At 37.5% G+C, this 10563-nt stretch overlaps 5 protein-coding genes across 5 annotated transcripts; 1 reads left to right on the top strand and 4 right to left on the bottom strand.

The window, feature by feature from the left end:
* Window positions 1-338: 338 nt before the first annotated feature.
* B0P05DRAFT_552875 (kinase-like domain-containing protein) lies at window positions 339-1929 on the top strand. Its single transcript, XM_051579517.1, has 7 exons — window positions 339-639; window positions 692-773; window positions 816-1067; window positions 1127-1154; window positions 1243-1423; window positions 1480-1800; window positions 1850-1929. The coding sequence occupies exons 1-7, from the start codon at window positions 422-424 to the stop codon at window positions 1914-1916; spliced, it is 1149 nt and encodes a 382-aa protein (XP_051432185.1). The 5' UTR covers window positions 339-421; the 3' UTR covers window positions 1917-1929.
* Window positions 1930-1940: 11 nt separating this feature from the next.
* Window positions 1941-3389, bottom strand: B0P05DRAFT_475635 (alpha-L-fucosidase-domain-containing protein; the record flags this gene model as incomplete). Its single annotated transcript, XM_051574853.1, has 3 exons — window positions 1941-2481; window positions 2544-2895; window positions 2942-3389. 3 exons carry the CDS (start codon window positions 3387-3389, stop codon window positions 1941-1943), a joined length of 1341 nt encoding a protein of 446 aa, XP_051432186.1.
* A 1007-nt stretch (window positions 3390-4396) lies between these two features.
* B0P05DRAFT_205101 (uncharacterized protein) lies at window positions 4397-7462 on the bottom strand. Its single transcript, XM_051573216.1, has 8 exons — window positions 7255-7462; window positions 7095-7201; window positions 6139-7048; window positions 6011-6090; window positions 5882-5963; window positions 5787-5835; window positions 5552-5727; window positions 4397-5499 (listed from the first exon to the last, which is right to left on the bottom strand). The coding sequence occupies exons 1-8, from the start codon at window positions 7375-7377 to the stop codon at window positions 4522-4524; spliced, it is 2505 nt and encodes an 834-aa protein (XP_051432187.1). The 5' UTR covers window positions 7378-7462; the 3' UTR covers window positions 4397-4521.
* A 275-nt stretch (window positions 7463-7737) lies between these two features.
* On the bottom strand, window positions 7738-8997 carry B0P05DRAFT_475555 (fructose-bisphosphate aldolase, class II; the record flags this gene model as incomplete). The annotated part of the gene is made up of 3 exons (XM_051574846.1): window positions 7738-8695; window positions 8832-8880; window positions 8928-8997. The coding sequence occupies 3 exons, from the start codon at window positions 8995-8997 to the stop codon at window positions 7738-7740; spliced, it is 1077 nt and encodes a 358-aa protein (XP_051432188.1).
* Window positions 8998-9621: 624 nt separating this feature from the next.
* B0P05DRAFT_475557 (ubiquitin-conjugating enzyme/RWD-like protein) lies at window positions 9622-10464 on the bottom strand (the record flags this gene model as incomplete). Its single annotated transcript, XM_051574847.1, has 5 exons — window positions 9622-9710; window positions 9761-9908; window positions 9967-10099; window positions 10185-10235; window positions 10280-10464. The coding sequence occupies 5 exons, from the start codon at window positions 10462-10464 to the stop codon at window positions 9622-9624; spliced, it is 606 nt and encodes a 201-aa protein (XP_051432189.1).
* Window positions 10465-10563: the final 99 nt, after the last annotated feature.

The raw sequence follows: 10563 nt of genomic DNA on the forward strand, positions 1-10563 counted from the left end.
AAACATTATCTGTTGAGTTTGTAAAGATAATGGCATTGAACACAACTATAAATGACAGCAAACAAGTTTCTTGTTGTCATTTACGTTGTCAAATGATGTAAGGTTTCTTATGTCCATAAAGCCAATGTATTTATTCATCATTTTCTCTTATATTAGTCCTATCAAGACTGAATACTTTTACTTTGATAAATATATACTTATGGCTCCTGACATAATGACAAACACTCTTTCAACTCTGGAAGAGAAATATGTGACGGGCCTATTTATATATATATATGTGTGTGTGTATGTGTGTAAGCCATGCTTAAATTTATACATTTTCTTTTTTCTTTTCTTTTTTTTTTTTTTCTTACATCTTTCTTTGCATCTTTCGTAAGCTTCTTGTCCTTTCTTATTCTCTTGTCATAAAAGAGGAGAAAAAATGAAACGATCTTACGAAGATTCCAAGGAAGAACCACGTCCAAAGCTCCACCGAGTATATGAAGGTTCTCCGCTTAGTAGCGTACCATCACCTGCTTGGTCTGCCAATTCAGCATCACCTGCTTATCGTCCTCAACCCAAGCATGTTCGCCACTTTAAGGGTTGCTCTAAAATAACAGACTATGAATTTTTAGATAAGCTTGGTGAAGGTACTTTTGGGTAAATATTCAACAAGACACGAAAAAAGGTGGTTTAACCAGACAATGTCTAGTGAGGTTCATAAAGCAAAAGATAAACATACCAGTCAATTGGTAGCTTTGAAAAGAATTCTTATGCATAATGAAAAAGAAGGCGTAAGTGTTATGTTCCTGGTTACTATAGTAACCATCTTTTAGATTCCCATCACAGCCATTCGTGAAATCAAAATTCTAAAGCAACTCTCACACAAGAACATTGTACCATTAAGTGATATTGCTGTAGACAGAGGCGATCCAACACGCAAAGAAAAGGGCTGTATTTATATGGTCTTTCCTTACATGGATCATGATTTAGCTGGTTTATTAGATAATCCTAAAGTCAAACTCAATCAACCACAGATCAAGACATATTTGAAGCAATTATTAGAAGGCACAGCCTATCTTCACCATGTAATTCAATCTATAGATGAATGCGTATATACATATACTGACATGTTTCTTTCTCATAGAATAAGATTCTTCATAGAGATATGAAAGGTACTCAAAAGTAAAGAGATTAGAATACATATAATCATTCAAATCAAATCAAAACAATAAGCATTGGTATACTCAATTACTTCTATAGCTGCCAACTTACTTATTAACAATGATGGTATCTTACAAATTGCTGATTTTGGTCTTGCTCGAGGCATGGAAGATGAGAACAAAGAATATACAAATTGTGTTGTTACACGATGGTATAGACCACCAGAACTCTTTCTGGGTGAAAGACGCTATACAAGTGCTATTGATATGTGGGGTGTTGGGTAAATTCTGAAGCGAGACTCCTTTTTTTGTTTGGGTATACTGATGTATTGGATAGCTGTGTGTTTGGTGAACTACTCAAGTCAAGACCTATTTTACAAGGCACAGATGATTTGGACCAATTAAAGAAGATATTCCATCTCTGTGGTTCACCTACACAAGACAACATGCCTGGATGGGATATGCTTCCTGATGCGAATAAGGTCCGATTTGAACCATCCACAAGACATGTGCGTGAAGAATACAGTCACTATGATACACTTGCTGGTGATTTGATGGACAAGTTACTTATTTTAGATCCCAAGAGAAGATTGACTGCACTAGAAGCATTAGAGCATGATTATTTCTATACAATGCCTTTACCAGCAGATCCAGCAGAGTAAGTTTTTGTTTTGGTCTAAATGTTTTCTTACCATGTTTTTATCTAGCTTACCTAAATATGATGCCTCTCATGAATTTGACCGAAGAAAAGTGAAAAAACCACATCGCAATTAAATAAATCGTTTATTTTTTTTTTTTTTAAGGAGCTTCTACTCGAAATACCCATATCCATTGACCTTGATCCAAAATAGAATCAGGCACTGTGATCACTAGTTTATCATGCCATTGCTTCCATGCTAAAGATGGTGCTGATTTGAACCCCATATGAGTGATACGTGATTCAGGATGTAAAGGAATAGCTGTCTTGACAATCACACGTTGATCTAAAGGTCTCGAGAAACAAAAGATAAAAAATGACTGGCCATCATTCGACTGAGTAAAATACAATGTCTGCCCAGGTTCATGCATATCTAAGCTCGTCACCCAATAAGGGATTGAATTGAAAATACTTTCGTCTACTGCGTCTAACCATTTGCCTATATCAGACAGTGTCTGTTTCATGACATGAGGGATATGACCTGAACCTTCGGGTCCAATATTGAGTAAGAAATTACCTCCTTTGGCGACAACAGAGACAAGTTCTTGAAGTAAAGATACAGTGGATATGTATTGATCATGTCGTGTTTGATGGTTATATCCAAACGAATGAGGATCAATACCTCTTGTTGATTCCCAATATCTATATCGAGCATATAAACAAAATGGCATAATTTTTTTTTTTTTTTTTTTTTTTTTTTTTACCTTGGAGGTACATAATGAACATCATTGTATTCAACTGTTGTGAAATCAGAGACTGAATTACCACATCGATCATTGATTGTCACTTGTCTTTTTTTTGCTCTTGCTTCATTGAAAAACTTGGCTTGCCAAGCAGTGGAGTTATGGATGGCACCAATATCGCACCACATAATATCTGGTTCAAATTCACGTATTAATTCCAAAAACTGAGGTACTTGAATGTCATTCACAAAATCAGAGACAAAGGCACCACCTGTATAAGGAACCACTTTGCCTGTATAAGGATTCACAGGTGGACCATGCCAATGAATAGAATCATCACGATAATTAGGATGATACCATTCAGGCAAAGAAACTAAGCAGAGAAATAAGCTTTTGATCTTTCTTTCTGTCTCCCTTACAATAAGTGCCTCGCTTTAAATGTGGATAATGGGTTTGAGCAACATCAAATAATTCTTTCACAAAGTTTCGGTAAGGGTTTAATTGAACACTGGATCGATTGGATACATGCGTATCAAACAAAGCTATACCATCATGATGCTTTGTCGTAAATACAAAGTACTTTGCACCACTGGCATCAATGATATCAAGCCATTGGACAGGATCAAACCTGTCTGGTTTCCATGCTTGAATGAAATCGTCGTATTCTACATCAGGACCATAAAAAGAACGATGGTACTCAAACGTAGCACTGCCTTTTTGATGGTAATTCCACCAATACCATTCTGCATAATCAGCACCTACGGGAGCCCATGAAGGTACAGAATACACACCCCAATGAATAAATATACCGAATTTAGCTGCTTGATACCATGTAGGTACCGAGTGACCTTGAAGTGAACTAACCATAGGTTAAGGAATAGACATCCAAAAAAAGAAAAAAAAAAGAGCGACTTACGCTTCTGTGGGTGCATAGTCTGGAACACCAATCTCAATCGAATCAAAAGCAACAGGCAGGGCCATTGGATTTCCTTCAGCATCAATCACTTGCACAAGAATAGCTTGTGTTCCTCTCTGTTTTCGCACTGTGTAAATAGCAACGTCTACATTCAAGATATGGCCCGGTGCTAATCGTCTTATGAGACCATACGTATGTGTCTTTAAAAGTGCACCTGTCACATACACATTGGCATGTTGGATCCAGCCAGGACTTGTATTATGCACTCGCACCGTGACAATTTGATACTCTCTCTTTTGATCCGTGGATGCTTTCCAGCGATGTGTTCCTTTGGCTGCAACGATGGTCATCACAGACTGAGCGGATAAAGTGGTGATACCAAAAATATGAAGTGAAGGAGCAAATGAACCAACTGCATGCGTGGAAGGTAAACGCACATGAGAGACTTGTTTAGCAGGATCGACCAAGACAGGCACAAGAAAAAGCAGTGCATGAGCACCATGGTTGAGTGTGCAAGTAATAGGGTCCAATCGATGGATCTGTTCTGCATGACTTGTTTGCCAGTCTGGTAAATGGAGGGTTGTTGTCGTGTATGATCCATCTTGATAGACTACAACTATATCCGTCGTCAAAGGACCATGGTTGACTGTAGCCAGTAAATACATGGCGCCTAAACGAGAGGCTACATGAATGACTTGACTTTGGCTGACAATGTTATCACGGTGGCTTTTGGATAGTTTGAAATCTATATTACCTATAGAAACAACGTCGGATTGAAGTAGAGGACAATCAAAGTAGTTGCCTGCACCATCCATATTAGAGCCAGATCCTATACCTTTATTGTTGACATAGATACTAAGATCGAGCTGATGTTGTGGGTTCTTTTGGAGTGTGGCAAGTACAGAAACGATAAGGACAAAAAAGAAGAAGAAAAGCATAAAGAAAGATAAAAAGAAAAAAGAGGAGGAGGGGGGGGGATATAGTATTGTTTATTTGCTAAATGCTGAAAGTTACACAATAATGCATCATATACAAACGCTAAAAATTCACACATGCGTTATCTGGAAAAGTTGTATTTGAATGTTATGCTTGAAATGAGGAGGATGCAGTGGGAGATGGATAATGATGACGACGAAAGGCATTTTGACGCATGGCGTCTTGACGAGCCATTTGAAAAGCAGTCAAGTAAGTAACAACCATATGGTCTTCAAGACATGTCTTTGAAATAAGTGCCTCTTCAGACAATAAAGGGGATGATTTATGCAACGTAAATGAGACATGGTTTGTTTCCGTGCTGGCTTTGGTAGGTAACACAGGCTCAGATTGACTAAGAGCAGCAGATATCGAGCGTCTTCTTTGATCAACATGAGATGCAGCCCGAGGACGATTGGCTTCTGTACCGGGTAACTGAATATCTTGCGCTGTGGGTACTTTGTTGGCTGGGCTTCCTTTACCACGCCTGAATTGATAGACACTTCCAGGCACATATAACAATGGGTATCGGGGTTCTTTATTATGGTATATTTCTTTGCGACGGGCTTGTATGATACTGAAGCACTCTTGACGAAGTGAAGGGTTGTTGTTGACCTTGTTGGCACCTCCTAAACCATCCAAGGCAATCACCGAGTCCATGATGAGCTCCTTCGCGCAGGAAGCCGTACCATACGATAAGCGACCCACAAGGTCATCTTGACATACGAAACTGTCAATGTGATCTTTGTATTTCTCGGATAAATCAAGAGATACACTGGCTGTTGGAGCATAACTGTAACAATGGACCTTGAAGTCTGGATTATTCGATAGTTCTCGAAGTTGTTCAATGTGATCCACTACCATCATGGTCAGGACAGCAGCAGTACCTGCACCCAAAGAGTGTCCTGTAATAATAAAAGAAGAAACACGGCGGTTACCTGATTCTGTTTGTTCGCCCACGTACAGGAAGATTTGAGGAATAATGCGAGTAAAAAACCATTGAGCAGAAGCAAGGATACCAGAATGAACAAGACCCCCTTTCCAAGGACGGTATTCACATACTAAATCAGTAATACAATCATACAAACTCTACAGCCATGAGTTAATAACCAATATCTCGCCTAATGAAAAGGCTGCTTACCCAAGTGCCTCGAATACCCAAGACGACTGCTTCATGTACATGATCATAAGAAACAAAATAACTGGGTTGGAATACAGCTCCTTTACGCAGACCATATTCATAACCAAGCAAATCTTCTTGAGGTATCTTTAGATAGCGTACAATGGCTTCTTTGTTTGACTTTGTCTTTACAACATCTAACATAGCTTATCAACATGTCCGCTTTTTTTTTTTCTTTTTTTCTTGAATGACTTACCTTTTAGATATTTAGCATAATCACCTAGATAAGAGATACCACGCCAGCCCTATGATATACATGAATACAAGTCTCTCTTGATGAACATCACTTACATAAGCAATGATCGCATGCCCTAAAAAGTAATAAGCTTCATCCAAAAACTTGAGATCTGTCACTTTTTCAGCAGGTGGTGATCTGTCCATACAAGTCAGTCTTTTTTTTTTTTTTTTTTTTTTTTTTACCTTGGAATTTCAGCATAAAAGTTTTGTAATAGCCCTAAAGAAGAAATTAACTGAAGAATGGTAATTTTGAACCCTTGACCCTACACAAACAAATATGAATGAACAAATCCAACCTGTCTTTGACTTACAAAGGCATGAAATATTTTGACAACGGCTCTTAATAAAATTCGAGTTTGAGGACTCACGACCATGCCAATCATACGGTCAAGACTAGGGTGTGAAATAGCCACTTCTTCAAAGGACTCATTGATCCATCGAAAAGCAAAGTTTTTATCACCAAAGTTATGGCTTTTGATACTGGCTGTATCAGACACAAGTTCGGTCTGTTTCTTTTTGTTTTCACCGTCTAGTTTAGGGAAATCAATCTTGAGTTGCTCAAGATTGATATTGTTGCGACGAAAGCCTTGGTTTAGATTCTGATGAAACATAAAGTCCACACTGGACTCACTTCGAGGCAAGACATCCAACGATTGTTTCGGTTTCGGTGTCAGTGGCGAAGAAGAAGAAGACTCTTGAATGGTCTGTAAGTCATCAACAACCACAAGACGTGGTTCAACTGCATCATGATAGTCTTTTCGAGAATAAGACGTACTGCTGTGTGTACTACTACTGCTACTATAAGTACTACTTCTACGACTGCTTTTTCGAGAAGTTGTCAGAAACGAGTTGAAAGTGTCCATGGATCGATTTGAATGCGTGAAATAAAAAGGAGACAATGTATCTGATTCAGCATCTGTTGGTGGGTGTTGGAAAGAATACCGTACTCTGACTTGAATGGAACCAATATAAGGTGTCATTGAATTCTTACTATGACTCGGGTGTAATTCATAGACAGGCATGTCCTCTTCTTCTTGTTCTTGTTCTAACTCGGTTTGTTCTTTTTCTTCATTTTTTGGTAACAGTAAATGAGGACGAAGGTTGTTTGTGTATTGAGTGAATCTTGCCATGTTGGGCATATGTGATTTTAAGAATGTATGTGGTAATTGAATATGAGCAGGCAAATAACGCTTGACATGATATTCATACATTGGTAGAAACCTAAGGTTTGTTAATCCTAATGACTATATGTGTATATACAACCTACGTGATAAACACATCTTCTCTGTCTTTTAATTTAGCAATCTTTAGTTTTGCTTTGCCAATATGCTTTGCTTTTGATCTCCATTTGCTTCTTTTATCATATAGATCGAGCTAAGGTTTACTGAGTTAACCCATAGATATCTAGTCAAAGAATGATGTTTTACCTCGATAGTATCAAATAACTGGTTATGATAAGAAATAGTAAATAAAAAGCCTTCATTCCAATTTCCATTTGCATGTTTTGAACGAGAAGAAAAGTAGTGTTGTGAACCCATACGAAGTCTCATGAGGGGTCTTTTTACAACCACATCACTTCGAACATTGAGCAAGTCAATCTAGTGTTGATCAATACATAAGCTGTGTATATGATAAAAAGAGAGCGTACCTGAAGTTTACCAGGTAATAATTGAGCATTGGCTTGAACTGCTTCTCTTTTATCCCATTCTTCTCTTAACTTGTTTAAATTAGGAAGTGAAAGTCTTCTTTGTATATCCATACAGACAAAAAGAAAAAGAGAAAATAAAGGAGAATATAATTAAATATTTATAAGATTGGAGAATACACGTGTACTTTATTATGACAAAAAAAAAACCATTTTTTTTTTAAATAGACTATACACACACACACACATAAAATGATCTAATTATTTACAAAACGTTCTTGTTGTTCAAGGCATCAAGGGCAACAACGATACGGTCAACCATAGAGGTTTCAGCAGCACGGATAAAGACACGAGGATCATAGTACTTCTTGTTAGGCTTGTTGGCACCTTCAGGGTTACCAACTTGGCTTTGAAGGTAATCCTTGTTCTTTTCATAAAAGCCACGGAGACCAGACCAGTAAGCCCATTGGGTATCAGTATCAATGTTCATCTTGACGACACCAAAGGAAAGAGCAGTTTGGATTTCTTGGTCAGAAGAACCAGAACCACCGTGGAAGACAAAGTAGACAGGCTTATCATCTTGAGACTTGAGTTGTTCCTTCACATAGGCTTGGTGCTTACCCAAGAGTTCAGGGTGAAGCTTGACGTTACCAGGAGCATAGACACCGTGAACATTACCGAAAGCAGCAGCAATGGAGAAGAGAGAAGTAACTTCAGAGAAGCGACGGTAGATTTCCCAGATATCTTCGGGTTGAGTGTAGAGAGAAGCATTGTCAACATCAGAGTTATCAACACCATCTTCTTCACCACCAGTGATACCGATTTCCATCTCGAGAAGACACTTCATGGGAGCCATACGCTTAAGGTACTTGAGACAGAGTTCAATGTTTTCTTCCATGGGTTCTTCAGAGAGATCCAACATGTGAGAAGAGAAGAGGGGTTCACCATGAGCCTTGAAGTATTCTTCATCAGCAGCGAGCATACCATCGAACCAAGGCAAAAGCTTCTTGGCACAGTGGTCAGAGTGGATAACGACGGGGATACCATAAGCCTTGGCAACAGCACGAACATATTGAGCACCAGCAACAGCACCGAGAATAGAAGCTTCTTGGTTCTTGTTGTCAATGGCCTTACCAGCAACATAAGCAGAACCACCGTTAGAGAATTGAATGATGATAGGAGATTGGTTCTTTCTGGCAGCTTCAAGAGCAGCATTGACAGTACTAATAGAAGTGTGTGTAAGTTTATGCTAAACACAAAAAAAAAAAAAATTTGAAACATGGCTTTGGGAAACAATATAAACCAGAATGAGACATTCGGAGTTTGTTCCCTAGTCATGTTTGTATATCTTTTACTTACCTAGTGGAAGTACAGTTGATAGCAGGAATAGCGAACTTGTGTTCCTTTGCTATTCTTGAATTTAATTTATCTGAATTTATTATTTAAACTACTTACCGTAATCAAAAAGCTTTTTGAGGTTGTCACCAGTAACAACACCAGCAGGAACGATATCTAAGAGACCCATTTTTTATATATATATAAGTTAATACAAGAGAGAAGAAGAAAAAAGAAATGACAGAAACGCGTTCTTATATATTTTTTTTTTTTCTTGTCAAATGATTACATCATTCTAGATCAGCGCTTTAAAAAAAAATGAACACAACAAGTGATCCGTTTAGATCAAAATAAAACTATCTGAATCCCCTGTTATCTGACAAACTCAGTCCACTTATTTTTGCCTAGTTTGTTTTATGTTGAGATCATAAGAGTATTTCTTCTTCTTGCAGTTACCCGTTTCTTATATAGATTGATTTGATATTGATTAAATCTTTTTTTTTTTAATTTCCCGCTTACTATTATTTGTCTCCTCATTATATTTTGTTAAAAAGTGAAATGTCAAGTTTATTTACTATATGAAGTGCAAATGTATAATTATAATGTTGGTTTTTTTTTTTGAAGAATGAGAAAAAGGGAAGGAGGAGGATCTAATAAATACGAAACAGAGAGAGAGAAAAAAAAAGAGAGAGAGAGAGAGAGACAAGAGTTATTTTAACAAGCATATCTACATAAACAGAAATAGACGCGATTAGATCTCTCTTTTAAAATTACCCTGATTAAACTACTGATAAGCAATTTCTTTTTTTTTTTTTTACCTTTTTGTCCATTCGCGTGCTATGCTATCATGTTCTTCTCTGTTTGTCAAATATTCTTGAGCAATAGAGCCTACCAATGGATCATCTAATCATGCTTGTTAAAAAAAAAAGACGGATTAAAAAATAATGACTTACGAGGATTAGCATCTGTCAATAAGGAACAAATCGAGAGCAAGACCTTTGAGATAGTTAATGCAGGAGACCAATTGTCTTTAAGGATATCGAGACAAATGGCACCTTGACTGTTGATATTACAGTGATAAATACGTGTTCTAAACACGACCTAAGACACGTCGTAAATAAATAAATCATTTGATGGGACTTCTTTTTTTTTTTTTTACCTTGGGAGGTTTGAAAGGGTATTCTTGAGGGAAATGAACATCCAAGAAAAAGATACCACCAGCATAAGGAGAATCACTTGGACCAGCAATAGTAGAAACCCATTCGTATAGATTATCGCCTTTAGGACCAGCACTACAGAAAAAGAAAAGAAGAAGGTAAATCATCAATACGCTTGCATTATTTTTTTTTTTTTTTTTATTTTATGCTGTCACTCTACCTGCAATTGGAAGGAGGATCAAGTGAAATCTCTGCTAATTCTTTGGAAATTCTATATTTGTGTTAATCTATGCATAGTTCCCTTTCTTTATTTACCTTTTAGCACTGCTACTAAGTGATTTTCCAGCAGAGGACTTCTTCTTGATGATCTTCTTTGTAGAGGGAGGTGTAGTAGGGGCTGGTGAGGCATTGTTGGAGCTACCAGAGTCGCTTACAGTGGTAGGAGCCGTTTCTTTTACTTCATTAACGTTCTTGGTACGGTTAGAGCGTGTTGAGGCCATATTCCTATTCTAAAAGACTTTATAAAACGTAGGAAACAAAGAAAAAGGTAGGTTGTTGGATCAAGATTCACAAGATGGGATGAACAAGTCTAATGGAGG

The sequence above is a fragment of the Gilbertella persicaria genome (assembly GCF_025201335.1).
Source record: "Gilbertella persicaria strain CBS 190.32 chromosome Unknown B0P05scaffold_37, whole genome shotgun sequence".
Classification (NCBI taxonomy): domain Eukaryota; kingdom Fungi; phylum Mucoromycota; class Mucoromycetes; order Mucorales; family Choanephoraceae; genus Gilbertella; species Gilbertella persicaria.